At 44.5% G+C, this 14,829-nt stretch overlaps 1 protein-coding gene across 3 annotated transcripts in view; it reads left to right on the top strand.

The window, feature by feature from the left end:
- The window catches only part of LOC130371522 (regulator of G-protein signaling 7-like), a 28,448-nt gene extending 24,262 nt beyond the window's left edge, over positions 1-4,186 (top strand). For all 3 annotated transcript variants that reach the window (XM_056577329.1, XM_056577326.1, XM_056577328.1), the window contains exons 15-18: positions 697-883; positions 1,000-1,089; positions 2,640-2,669; positions 2,822-4,186. In XM_056577329.1, coding sequence (XP_056433304.1) covers positions 697-883; positions 1,000-1,089; positions 2,640-2,660 — 298 coding nt within the window. In that variant the 3' untranslated portion in view covers positions 2,661-2,669; positions 2,822-4,186. The remainder of the gene's footprint in view (positions 1-696; positions 884-999; positions 1,090-2,639; positions 2,670-2,821) is intronic.
- Positions 4,187-14,829: the final 10,643 nt, after the last annotated feature.

The raw sequence follows: 14,829 nt of genomic DNA, 5'->3' as shown, positions 1-14,829 counted from the left end.
TGAGACCCTCCCTATGCTAGGAGCTAGGATATGTTAGCCTCCTGAGATTCTCCCTATGCTAGGAAGTAAGATGTGTTAGCCTCCTGAGACCCTCCCTATGCTAGGAGCTAGGATGTGTTAGCCTGGTGAGACCCTCCCTATGCTTGGAGCTAGGAGACCCTCCCTATGCTAGAAGCTAGGATGTGTTAGCCTGGTGAGACCCTCCCAATGCTAGGAGCTAGGAGACCCTCCCTATGCTAGGAGCTAGGATGTGTTAGCCTCCGGAGACCCTCCCTATGCTAGGAGCTAAGATGTGTTAGCCTGGTGAGACCCTCCCTATGCTAGGAGCTAGGATGTGTTAGCCTCCTGAGACCCTCCCTATGCTAGGAGCTAGGATGTGTTAGCCTGGTGAGAGCCTCCCTATGCTAGGAGCTAGGATGTGTTAGCCTCCTGAGACCCTCCCTATGCTAGGAGCTAAGATGTGTTAGCCTGGTGAGACCCTCCCTATGCTAGGAGCTAGGAGACCCTCCCTATGCTAGAAGCTAGGATGTGTTAGCCTGGTGAGACCCTCCCTATGCTAGGAGCTAGGATGTGTTAGCCTGGTGAGGCCCTCCTGATCTCCACTGGTTCCTGTTGTGGTTGAATACGGTCTTAGAAGGCTCAATAAGTCCTCCATTCATCATGTGTTCACACAATGAGCGCTGGACTGTTGCTCAGGTTCTGGCTGGCGGTGCAGGAGCTGAAGAAGCGGCCCGTCAGAGAAGTAGCGACTCTGGTCCACAACATCTGGCAGGAGTTCCTGGCCCCGGGGGCACCAAGTGCCATCAACGTGGATTCCAAAAGCTATGCCAAGACCACCCACAATATCAAAGACCCCGGCCGCTACACCTTTGAGGACGCACAGGTGATCCCAACGAATGTCCGCTGTCACCCGCTCACTTTCTGTTCCTTTAAACAAAGCAAAGAGAAACGGTGAACAACAGAGTTTGAAGGAGATCCTCCCTTCTGTTCCCCCTGCAGGAGCACATCTACAAGCTGATGAAGAGCGACTCGTACAGCCGCTTCCTCCGCTCCAGCTGCTACCAGGAGCTGCTGCAGGCCAGGAAGAAGGTGAGACCTAAACAGGAGAGCTGTGTCTGAACAGGAGACCTGTGTCTGAACACTCATCTGTTTGAGTGAAGCGCTCCAAACCGTATCAAGGAGATCACTCTGTGCCTCTGAACACAGCTCCGTATCGGGGCTATCCTCAGTCCTGCAACAGGAACATCATGTCACCTGTTCCACTTTCTGCTAAAGCTCACACTAGCTGGGTCATCTCTGTTGAGGCTTGCCAATTTGTTCATTCGTTTTTTTTATCAATATGTCTTGGCCTGACTTTAATATCATAGAACAGGGGTGCCCAATACGTTGATCGCGATCGACCGATCGATCGAAAAGGTTGTGCGGATAGATTGGGAGACATTCCAATTATTTTTTTCAATAAAAAAAAAAAAAGGATCATCCCTACGACATTTACCACTTCATTGACAAAAATTGTCTGTTAGACTTTGACAAATGGTTTCAAGACCTAGCTTTACTCGAGCCAAATGCTACATTTATGAGCTATCCATTTAGGGAAGATGTTGAGGTTGATGCACTCGCATCAAACGGCACTGTTTCACCTGAACATGTCTGCAGTGGAGGATGAGATTTTTACAGTACAAGTTGATATTGAGTTTAAGTCGAGGGCTCATGGACAATTTGGGAAATACTCAAAGAGGAAAAGTAGGAAAAGTATCCAAACATGAGCAAATTTGCTACCTCCTTGACTGCATTATTTGGCTCTACTTATTTTTTGCCAGTCAGCCTTTTCCCACATTAAGTCTAAATACATTCCACCATGATGGAAGGACATTTGGAAGCTTGCTTGAGACTAGCTACGAGCAGCTACTGTCCGGACGATGCAACCCTGGCGGACTCCATTCAGTGCAAGTCATCAGAATATTTACTCAGTATATATAAATAAATATATGTTTAGCATTTTTTAATGTAGGTCGATCATTTTGACCTGGCCCTTTTTTTAAGAAAGATTGTGGGACCCCTGTCCTAAAATATCGTGTATATGAGGTGCCATAGGGTGAAATTAACCACTAGTGTCTCCAACACATCTAAAGCAGCACGCTCTCCGTTGTGCCTTAGTCTAAGCTGCCACTGTTGCAGTACTGTGGAATGTGGTTCCTTTTGGTTTTGGTGTCCTAATATTCAGATGGATTTCCTTCTCATGTCTGGTTGTTGCTTTATTGCTTGGCTTGTTGTGTTCCCTGCAGCTGTAGCTCTCTGCTCTCTGTGTTGCACCTCCTCCCAGCATGTCGTTCGCTGGTTTGCTTTGCATGGTTTTTGCTGTTGTGTCTTTATTGTGGTTGTTTTTGTCTTGATATTCGAACGAAGCCGTCTGCCATTTTGAGCGATTGTTTAGTGATGCGGTAAGTGATTCCTTAGAGAGAAACAAACATTTGCCATTAGGGAATATCATGCTTTCTGCTAAATGAGCTACAAAGTATTTTCAATAATCCTGTAAATGGTTGTTCATAAAAACCTAGAATGTTAAATTATTGTGTTCTTCAAATGTCTTCTTATTTATTGTTGTCTTATTGCTTTTTAATTCCCTTCTCTGGCTACAGAAAAGCAAAACCTTGTTCTGAAGTACGCAGGTAAGATCTCCCAGCAATACTCCATTCAGACATTTCTGAAGGTCAAATTACACGATGAACCATATCATATTTGACATTGCACTATATCATATTTGATATAATGTACTATATCATAAATAATGCTAATTGGATCTTCTGTCTTTTTTTATCAGGACCACAAAGATCAGCTCTCGACAATATCACTGTAGCCAGTGGCCATGGAGACGTCTCATATGAACTGTAGCCATGGAGACATCTCATATGAACTGTAGCCATCGAGACGTCTCTTATAAACTGTAGCCAGTGGACATGAAGACGTCGCATATGAACTGTAGCCATGGAGAGGTCTATTATGAACTGTAGCCATGGAGATGGAGACATGGACGGACAGTCCTGGAAAACGATTTTGTGGGGAATTACATCCTATGTGATGTGTGTGTGTTTCATTGACATTTTCCAGACAAACATCCCCACCTGGAAACCAATCATATGAGAAAAATTCTTGGGAACATTTCCACAAATGACTCAAATGGATCTTGTAGTTTTCCTACTCCTTGCATACATGCCATCTTCACAGAGAACACCAACGCAAGGGAAGCAATGCTGTAGCCATGGTTTAATGAGTTAGCTCAGACTGGTATGGAGATCCCGGTCTGAGATGGAGATCCCAGTCTTGGATTGAGACTGGGATGGAGATCTGCATGTTCACTGGCTACAGTTCATATGAGACGATGGAGATCCCAGTCTAGGATGAAGACTGTGATGGAGAACCCAGTCTGAATGAGATCAGACTCAGTTATTAATTTATTTAGGTTTATTTAAGACATTACACTTAAAATAAATAATGGGAGGTTTATGGATCAAAGATATGAGGAATACTTTAATCATAAATCTCAATGTGTTTTTCTTTCACTAATGTTTGTGGTTTGAAACACTGCTGGTGAGTGAGGTGACGGTCTTCAAGGGCTCATGGCTACAGTAGAGGAGAGAGAGACACGGTCCTGTCCATCTTATTTGTACAGCCCTAAATCACAGTTTGAAGAAACTCTAATCCAAACGGAAAAAGCTCCAGAAGGAACCAAGAGTGGGAGAACCAGAAGGGTTTCTTAATATTAAGCCTTTGGAGAATAATTTATATTTGTTGTTAAAACAGAGCTAAACTCAATGATGTCCAAGGTTAATGTTGAAAACCAAATGGGGTTAAAGGTTAGTAGGATTTATTGTCAAGGCAGGTCTCTGATATTTATACCTTTTATATCTATTTCCCTTTTTTCAGATTTTGAGGATCTTAATACTAGAAAAGTATGAAAAGTCCTATTAAGGGTGTACTATTTATATGGCTTCAGTTATGAAGCAGCTCATAAATGTTTGTTTGACATTTGACTGGATATCATGACATGCTAATGTAATAAATTATGTGATAGCAATTTAATAAAGCACAGCCTAGAATTAAATTCTTTGAATTTGTATCGCTCCCCTTTACAGGAAGTCTCTGATTATCCTGCTTTACATACCCCAAGAGCTAAAGACCATTACGAGCTATCTTTTCTCACTGTATTGTCCCGCTGGTCAGTGTAAATTAAGCCATTAAGCCTGAGGTTGTTGTAGGAAATGCGTTAATTCTTTCTAACAGATTGTTTAACTGACCATATATCTTTGTCATGTGACCGCTTGAGGGGAGGAGAGCACTTTAGAATAACTGCAACATTTGAAGTCATTCGAGGGAAGTAGCGTGTAACTGAATTGGCATTACTCTATAAGCGATAGCCTTTATATACTAAGATATTGCTATTTGTGATTATAACTTCCTTAACGGACCAACCGAGATCCAAACTATCCAGCGCCCACAACCGTCTTCACACTCAGAATGTAGAGGGAGGGTTCAAGTACGACCGATTGTCCCAAAGTGTCCCAGCTGGCGTCAACATGGAGAAGATCAGTACTGGTATCATCTAAAGGTGTGCAGCACCTCTGACAGGACGGCAAAACATCCAGCAAGACAAGAGGAACCGCCTCAGTGACTGAGTGTTAATGGCGCATGTTACGTGGTAGTGCTGGGTCTTGTGCTGTTTTTGTTTGTTTTGCACTAATGTCTTGCTTTTGCCTCCGGCACTCAATCATATCAATCACCTCCTGGAGGCGGAGCATTGTGGCTGCAGGTTGCTTTATGGCTCGCCCTGATTGTTGGCGCAGCCCCCACACATATAAAGCCAAGTGGAAGATGGTGGCACACTCTCTCATCTGAGCAGAGACGCTGGCACACTTGTACCTTTTGTCAATTTTTGTTAAAGATATCATATTTGTTGCTACCCTTGGTGGTTACTTTCTGCACGTTCAGGTAAGAGCAAGCGTAGCTATATAGCTTCCACTGTTTTATTTTGTCCGCTGTCGGGCACGGAAGTTTGTGCCCGCATTAGATAGTTTGTGATGACCAGATCCAAAGTGTGCCCCGTGGTGTGTGCTGGGACATCAACAAGTTGCTTTAAATTAAAGCAGTCCAATAGTTAGCAGCAAAGCGGCAGGAGGGGGTGTCGACGTGGATGTTCATATCACCTAAAATGATAACGTCGACAGAGGATGTGCAGAAAGTTGTGAGGAGATTTGACATCTCGGGGATGAAAGATGTGTTCGGTTTTGGTGGTCAGTAAATAAGGAGGAACTGCACCGATGAAGGGGGCTTACATTTAAAAGCTAAGGCATTCAAATGAGAGATCAGGCATGGGCTGCAGAGATAACTCCAGATCAGTGCGATGGATGACTGACAGGCCGCCACCACGACCTGTACTGCAGCTTTCTGGAGGTATCTATATCCTGGGGGACAGCTCTCATTTAAGGAGGATAAAGTATCTGGTTGGTGCCAGGTCTCTGTGATGCGCATAAAATCCAGACATTGATCCAGTATATGATCATGTATAAGGCAGGATTTGTTGCTGATTGATTCGGCATTAAAAAGCTAAATTTTTCTGCTGGATGAAGCAACAAATCTTGGCAGTGGTCGTAGCAGATTAGAGTCCACTCCACGTTTTCCATCCAGCTCCCTGAGAGGTATTGCCATGACTTGCCCAAACTTATCCAGTAGGAGACAATGCTCTGATGACGTGTGTGAGGTGCGACAACTCGCGTCACTGACCAGAGAGCCGGGATGGCAGGACTTTTCTGTGGTTTGAGGAACTTTCTTCAGGAGCCTCTGTGGATATAGCGCCGACGGAAGAGAAGTCCAAGTTGTTTAATCACTGTAATGTCCAGTGGGGTGAAGACATTTTTGACATTCATCAGCTGGTTGACGGAGTACCTCAACATAGTGGTGCCGGCGGCAACGTGGGAAAAAGTACACTGCAGGTAGTGTGCTAGCAGCAACAGATAGGCAACCGCTAGATTTGAAAAGGTCCACTGGTCGGACGTGGATAGTGAAAAGTTAAAAGATTAAAACGATTTAAAAAAACAAAACACTTGTTTTGGCTCGACTGGAGAAGCGACGAAACAGAGAGCGCCAGCGTCCTCCCTAGTCCGATGACTGGGGAGGACAATGCCGCCGTGAGGGTGGATGAATATGCTTTAGCTCATAGAGGTACGAATTCTTGTCCTGCTAAACTGGAGATAAGAGGCAGCAGAGAGAGGGGTCATGTTTCCCGAAGCTCCGCTAGGCATTGGAAAACACTACTTAATTCATCGTTCAGATCTACTTTTTATTTTTTTATTTCATGATCATAATACCTGACAATATATAGTTTGTTTCCGTCGACCTCCATCACTCGATTCAACAAGACATTTCGTCACCTTTTATGACTCCCGGATCAGACCGCATCAAATGCCTTGGACTTTCCTATCGCCATCATGCCTCTGTTCTCGGATATCTCAGGCACGGAGACTGGAAAATGCACAGACTGCACCAAACTGTGACACAGTGGCTTTATTTGAAACGAGACTAGCAGCATTAGAAAAATGCAAAGGACTCTTCCAGGATACAGTGCCGATGGGTGAGTTTGCTGCGCTAACTCAGACAAATACACAACAAGATGATCAAAGCTACACTGTATCCTTCCCGAAGCTGGACAAGAGAGACAGTTCCTGCTGCGTCTCACTGGCACAGAGTCTGCGCTAAGCCAAAACAACATACCAAAGTGAATCAACAAGTTCCCTCAACGCCAAATGCTAAGCTAGTAAAATCATTTAGAAAGTCGTCCTCCAGCAACTTAATCACTTCCTGGCATCAACTGGTTGCTATGACAACTTCCAATCAGGATTCGACCCCTGCACAGCACCGAGACCGCCCTTATTAAAGTTGTAAACGACATCCGTCTTAACACAGATTCTGGCAAAACCTCAATACTAATGTTACTAGACCTCAGTGCTGCATTTGATACTAGTGTAGAGCTTACAATACTTTTGTACAGGTTAGAAAACTGGGTGGGGCTTTCAGGCACAGTCTTAAATTGGTTCAGGTCCTACCTACAAAATAGGAACTACTTTGTTTCCATTGGCAACTTTGCATCAGAATCAACCAACTTGTGGAGTCCCACAAGGTTCGATCTTAGGACCCTCTTTATTCAACATTTACATGCTCCCACTAGGGTAAATCATGCAAAATAACAATATTGACCATCATTGCTATGCTGATGACGCAAATCTATGTATCACTATCACCAAATGACTATCGGCCCATAGATCTGCTGTGCCAGTGCATTGAGCAAGTGAATGATTGGATGTGCCGAAATTTCCTTCAACTAAATGAGGACAAAACCGAGATTTGTATTTGGTGCTAAAACGGAAAGGCTTAAAGTAACCCAGCACCTTCACTCTCTGTCCCTGAAAACCTAAATCAAAGCCAGAAATCTAGGGGTTATCATGGATTCAGGTTTACATTTCGACAGTCACATCAAATCAGTTACCAATTCTGCATATTATCACCTTACAAATGTAGCAAGACTTAGAGGGCTCATGTCCGCCAAAGACTCGTACATGCCTTTATCTGTAAGCTTGATTACTGCAATGGTCTCCTTACAGGTCTCCCAAAACAAACTCTAAGGAAGCTTCAGCTTGTTCAGAATGCTGCTGCTAGAGTTCTAACAAAGACCAAAAAATGTGAAAGTATTACAACAATTCTTAAATCATTACATTGGCTTCCTGTAGGTCAGAGAATTGATTTTAAAATCATGTTGCCAACCTGTAAATCCCTACATGGTTCAGGCCCAAAATATTTAACCGATATGCTTCCACTTCATAAGCCTTCTAGACCACTAAGATCTTCTGAGACTAATCTGTTAATTATCCCCAGAGTAAACACGAAACATGGGAAAGCAGGATTAAATTACTATGCAACAAATAGCTGGAATAAACTCCCTGAGGATTTAAGACTGTAATGAGACACGACTGACTCCTGTGCCTGCGTAATACAAACTGCTTTATTTTCAAAGAAGCGCGGGATATATACATACCGCCTGTGTTAAGCGGCGGCGCCCTCTAGCGCCGCGGTATATCATTACATCTCCCTTTTTCTGAACATTAAAGATTGAATTACAAGGAAGTAAGAAAATCAACATTCAGTAACCGTAGAACACCCTAGGCGAACATATAAGATATCAGGAACCATTAAAGTAAACCTAACAGTAAAACCATAAGAACTAATCACATTAGTCCAACTGTAAATGAAATAATATTAAGCATATCAAAGGGTTCATTTCGGTTCTTCTTTCTCTCCGATTTTTTTTTATTTTTTTTCATTCATTAAGTGTCTTTGATTCGGTCTCTTTGTAACCTGTAAGGGAATAACATGTTAATCGGGTGAGTTTTTCTTTCTTACAGGTTCAGTCTTTCTCTGGGTTTGGGTTTTCTGAGTGTGTGTCGTCTCTCATTTGAGTTGTTGTTCTCCCGTTCAGTGTGAGTGTCCCTTGCGCTGGTATCTTCAGCCGTTTTGATGAGTTCCCTTCTGTTTCGCCTGTACCGTTTTCCGTCTGCTTCCACTATGTATGATCGTGGCTCGGGTGTTGGATGTATCACTTTAGCTGGCCTCCACTGCTTGCCGTCTCTCAGTCTCACTGTGTCTCCGGGGGTGAGGGCTGGCAGTGTGCGTGATCCTCGGTCGTAGAAGTGTTTTTTTCTGACTTGGTTGATCTGCATTCTGTCCCGAACTCCTTCCATCGTTCTCGGTTTTAGTAGATTTTGTGCTGTGGGCAGTCGCGTCTTCGTCCTGCGTCCCATAAGCAGCTGCGCAGGTGAGGGTAGGCCATCCAGGGGTGTATTTCTGTAATCCAACAGGGCGAGGTGGGGGTCTTGCTTGTCAGCTTTGGCTTTCTTTAGGAGGTTTTTGACTATTTGCACTGCCTTTTCTGCTTTGCCGTTTGATTGGGGGTATGTGGGTGATGATGTGGTGTGCTTGAATCCATATTCCTCGCTGAATGTTTTGAATTCTGTGGAGGAATACTGAGTGCCATTGTCGGAGCAGACTTCATCAGGTATGCCGTGTCGGGAGAATTGTTGCTTGCAGATGTTGATGACTGCTTGGCTTGTTGTGGTGTTCAGTTTGTTTACCTCGATGAAGTTCGAGTAGTAGTCCACCAAGACGAGGTAGTGTTCGCCATCAAGCTCGCAGATGTCGGTGGCTATTTTTTGCCATGGTCTTGCGGGTATTTCATGTCCAATCATGGGTTCCTTTCTGTTCTGCCTCTTGTATGTGTCGCATATTGCGCATTTTGAAATCGCGTCTGTGATCTGTGCTTGCATCCCCGGCCAGAATAGGATGTCTCTTGCAAATCTTTTTGTTTTCTCGATCCCTTGGTGGCTGGAGTGTATTTTCTTCAACATCATCCTTCTCAGCGTGGTTGGTATGACTAGTTTGTTGCCCTTGAATATCAGTCCATCTTCTATGGTAATTTCGCTCTTGTAGTCCCAGCATTCTTTGGCCTCATCCGGCGTATCTGATTTGTTTGTCCAGCCTTGGAGAATGAATTGCTTCACTGCTGTGAGTGTTGGATCCTTTTCTGTTTCTGTGCGTATTTCCTGTAGTCGCTCTGGTGCTATGGGCAAGCACATGACTGCGCACACTTGTACATCATCGTTATTTTCATTTTCGTCCGTCTCTTTTAAGAAGTTTCTGCTCAGGGCGTCGGCTACGTACAGTTCCTTTCCTTTTTTGTACTTCACTGTCATGTTGTACTTCTGAAGCCTAAGTAGCATTTTCTGGAGTCGCATTGGGGTTTCGGCCAGTGGTTTCTTCATGATTACCTCCAAGGGTTTGTGGTCAGTTTCGACTTCGAATGTTCGCCCGAACAGGTATTGGTAGAACTTTTCACATCCAAACATGATGGCAGCCAGCTCCTTTTCTATTTGCGCATATCTTTTTTGGGTATCGGTGAAGGCTTTTGAGGCGTAAGCTAGGGCTGCAGGATATATCGGCTATGTACGATATATCGATATAATTTCCAAGGGGATACAAGATTTGACAATATCGTTTATATCGATATGCGTTAAAATGGTCCGTTTCCCGCTCAAGCGTCTACAGCGCTTGCCTTGGAGACTGTGAGCGCGACCCCTCCCCCTCTCACTCTTTCCGAACGTGCCATGTGCAAAGACGCCTCATTCCCACCCCCGCCGCCCCCTCACAACACAACAAGCATGGATGATACCCGTAAAGAAAACGAGACGGCGGCGGGAGACGAAATTGTTTCAAAGAGGAGAAACAACGGCTCTATAATGTGGAAATAGTTTGGGTTTAAAAAAAACAGATGAGCAGCTGCTGCAGGTCATCTGTAGAGTGTAGCAAAACCGTTGCGACTAAAAGTGGAAGCACGACAAATCTGTTCCACCATTTACAGCAGCGGCACAAAGTGCAGTATGAGGAATGCGTAAAACTCCGTGGCTGTGCTGCTGCATCACCACCGGCCGCGACAGCTTCTTCTGCCCCGAAACCAGGGCCGGCGATCGGCAAATGTGTTGGGGGCGCCCTCTGGTGACGCTCTTAATTAATTAATTAAAATATACAAAACAAGCGAAATGAAACCAAACATGTTCCCAAATGGAACGGAGAAGGGAGGGGGCGGGGGATTAAAGTTACGGCGCACTGAAACCCTCACCGTAGTACGCAGGACAATGCGACGAAGCCAATGCTCTTAATGGTAGCTAATGTGTGTAACCTACAGCTTTATATTGTTTTGCATAGGTGATTATTTTGTGAAGAAGGTGAAAAACATCCCTTTTTTTTTTTTACATGTTCATTGAATTCTGTTGAAAATAACGATACAAAATCACATGTTGCAGTCATATGGACCTATGTTTTAATATAAGTGCTTGCAACATCTCACATGTGGTTTTTGACTTGCATAAAAAACATCTAACCCACTCTATAGAAAATATCGAGATATATATCGTATATCGCCATTCAGCCAAAAAATATCGGGATATCATATTTTGCCCATATCGTGCAGCCCTAGCGTAAGCTATGGGGCAGCATTCGTCTTGGAACGGCACGGCTCCTATTCCGCAACTGGATGCGTCCACGCTTAGCTTGACTGGCTTCGACGCGTCGTAGTATCTCAGTACTGGAGCCTCGGTGACCATTTCCTGCAGTTTCTCGAAGCTCCTGTCGTGTTCCTCCATCCAGATCCATTCTGTGGTTTTCTCCAGCAGCGTCCGGAGTGGGGCGGTAACGGTGGATAATTGCGGTAGGAACTTCCCCAGGTATGTGATCATCCCAAGGTAAGTTTGTAATTCAGTCTTGTTTGTGGGTTTTTGCATTTTGTTGACTGCCTCCACTTTTTTGGGGTCTGGTTTAAGTCCGTCTGCTGTCAAGATGTGTCCCATGTATTTCACTTCTTGCGCCCCGAATGTGCATTTTTCTGGGTTGAGTTTGATGTTCTTTTCCCTGACTCGGTTCAGCACTCTTTCCAGTCTTTGGTTGTGTTGCTCTTCGTTTGTCCCCCATACGAGTATGTCATCCACGATTACTTCCACCCCCTCCATGTCCTCAAACATTTCTGTCATCAGTCTTTGGAATATTTCGCCGGCCGTGTTTATTCCGAATGGTAGTCTTTTGTATGCGTATCGTCCGAAAGGGGTGTTGAATGTGCACAGCGCTGAGCTTTCCTTGTCCAGCTTTACCTGCCAGTAGCCACATTGTGCGTCAAGATGCTGAATACCTTGGCTCCTGGCATCCGGGCCATCACCTCTTCAATCGTCCTCATGGGATAGTGTTCCCTCTCGATAGCGTTGTTCAGGTCCTTGGGGTCCATGCATATGCGTATCTTCTGTTTTTCTGGCTTCCAAACTGCGACCATGCTGCTCACCCACTGCCTCGGTTCTGTTACTTTCTCGATGACGTCTAGTTGTTCCATCTTTTTCAGTTCCGCCTTTATTTTCTCTCTCAGGGCGACGGGGACCCTTCTCGGGGCATGGATGATGGGCTGTGTGTCTGCTCTGATCTTGATGCGCTGTTCTCCCTCGAAGCGTCCCAGTCCCTCAAACACGTCTGCGTATTCCGTCCGTATTTCTTGACTTTGCCTTGTCTTTATTTCAGATATCAGTCCATCTTCTATGGTAATTTCACTCTTGTAGTCCCAGTATTGTTTGGCCTCATCTGGCGTCATTTCGCTCTTGTAGTCCCAGTATTGTTTGGCCTCATCTGGCGTATCTGATTTGTTTGTCCAGCCAGTTGCGGAATAGGAGCCGTGCTGTTCCAAGACGAATGCTGCCCCATAGCTTACGCCTCAAAAGCCTTCACCGATACCCAAAAAAGATATGCGCAAATAGAAAAGGAGCTGGCTGCCATCATGTTTGTCTTTATCTTCCCGCAGTTCTTGCACTTTTGACCGTATGCCTGACATTTCCCCTTCTGATGGTCTCGGCCGCAGTATTTACAGTCCTGAATTGTATTTTGCCTATACGGGGTGGCTGGTGACGTCTGCTGATTTTTTTCGCGCTCCCGTTTGATTTCGTTAACGGCACATTCGGCTTGTGTTTGTGTGTTTAATTTGTCCAATTGTGTACGGCTAGCTTCTGCAGCTCGGCATGTGTCAATAGCCTTGGGTAAGTCTAGGTCGGTTGTTCTCAACAATTTTGCCCTTAAGTGGTCATCCCTTATTCCCACAACAATTCGGTCCTTTATCAAGCTGTCACATAGTTGTGCGTACTCACATGACCTTAACTTTGATCTCAAGTCCGTAACGAACTGGTCGATGCTTTCGCCGGGGGCCTGTACACGCGTGTTGAACACATGTCTCTCAAACGTCACATTATTTTGGGGGTGAAGTGTTTCTCGAACTTGTCCAGTAGTACTTTGAGTTTGTTTCTGTCCTCTTGTTGTGTGAAGTCGAAAGTGTTGTAGATCTCCAAAGCTTCATCCCCGATAACGTGTAGCAACGTGCAGCTCTGTACCTTCTGCGACCTTCCTTCCATGCCTGTAGCAGTCATGTAAAGTTCAAATTTTTGTCTCCATCTCTTCCATTTGTCTGCGATGTTTCCTTCCAACCGTAGGGGTTCCGGTGCTTTTAGCGCTTCCATTTTATATTTGGCGTGAATTCGTCTTTTCTGACATCATGTAATGAGACACGACTGACTCCTGTGCCTGCGTAATACAAACTGCTTTATTTTCAAAGAAGCGCGGGATATATACATACCGCCTGTGTTAAGCGGCAGCGCCCTCTAGCGCCGCGGTATATCATTACAAAGACTTTCCCCAACTCTGACCACCTTTTAAACAAGACTGAAGACTTTTATGTTTGCTTTAGCTTTCTGCTAAATCTTAAATACATTGCACTTTCTAAAAAGCTTTTTTTTAACTTTGCCTTTATTTTCTATTTTATTACTAAAATGCCTTTTTAACTTTCCCTTTATTTTCTATTTTTACCAGAAAGACACATGATCTGATACCAGAGAGAAAGGATAAGAGTTTGAGACCCAAGTTCTGTCTGGGTTAGAGTCCTAGAATCTGGGTTGGAGTCCAAGAGAAAGGACCAAGTTCCTTTTAGGTCGGGTTAGAGTGCCGACGTCTATCTGGGTTGGAGTCCCAGAATAAGGCCTTTGGTTCGTGGTTAGAGTCCCGATGTGTGTCTGGGTTGGAGTCCTAGAATCTGGGTTAGAGTCCTAGAATAGAAATTGACTACAATCCGGGTTGGAGTCCCAGAGAAAGGACCAAGTTCCTTTAGGTCGGGTTGGAGTCCCGACGTGGGTACCAAATTCCTTTAGGTCAGGTTGGAGTCCCGACGTGGGTACCAGAGAAACTGTTGATCTGATCTTAAATACATTGTACATTCTAAAATGCTGATGTATTTTACTCATTTCTTTGCATATGTTTTCTTTTGACTTATCTATTATTTGATTTTATTGTATGACCATGTTTATATGTGAAGCACTTTGAGTCTGCCTTGTGTATGAAAAGTGCTATATAAATAAAGTTGCCTTGCCTTGCCTAAACCTCCATATGTTGCCTTTCAGAAAACCTTTAGGCCGGCTCAGGAAACCTTAGCTGACAGCGCTCGAAGCAGTGAGAAAAGAGTGACTCGTTTTAATGATCAGCGTTAACGTGGACATTGTAAAAGGCTTGGGCATGTACTTGCAAACTGCTTTCAATTGAAACGTTAGAATAGCTCTCAGTCCACTTCTTTCCATGAGAATGCTAATGTATTACTTTGCTTCCCCCAACGTCTCGGAAAGATGAGAACGTTAGTCAGGCTTTCGCACCGTTTATTACGAATGCGTTTGTCACTTTTCCGGGTGCCCCTGATGTGCGCGTGCCTATAAAAATGCTTCTTGACACTGCAGCTTCAGAGTTTCGTGTTGGAGGGTGTGTTGCCTTTCAATGACAAGTCTTATACCGAAGAAAATGTACTTGTACAAGGTTTTGAGGTTTTCTCTCCATGAGGTTTCACTCGTTTCCAGTTTAATTACCGGTGAATTTGAGATGGGCGTTCGTCCTTCCCTCCCTGTCAAAGACGTGCACGTGTTGCTCGGAAATAATATAATGGGAGGAATTTTTTTCCAAGACCTGTCGTAACGAACTCTCCAGTACCTGTTTGTCCTGACGATTTGAGCATGAATTTCCCGGAGGTGTTACACAACAATGTTGTTACGCGCGCAATGGCCCAAAAGGTCAGCGAGACCTCTGTCCAGGAATGCGTTGATCTGTATGATACCTTTATTGCTTGTCCTTTGCCTGTCAGTAGTGAGGAGAAATCAAATAAGTCTGCTCCAC

Source organism: Gadus chalcogrammus, chromosome 18 (genome assembly GCF_026213295.1).
Source record: "Gadus chalcogrammus isolate NIFS_2021 chromosome 18, NIFS_Gcha_1.0, whole genome shotgun sequence".
NCBI lineage: Eukaryota > Metazoa > Chordata > Actinopteri > Gadiformes > Gadidae > Gadus > Gadus chalcogrammus.
Note: the sequence above shows the minus strand (reverse complement) of the source record. Positions and strands in the feature narration are given on the sequence as shown.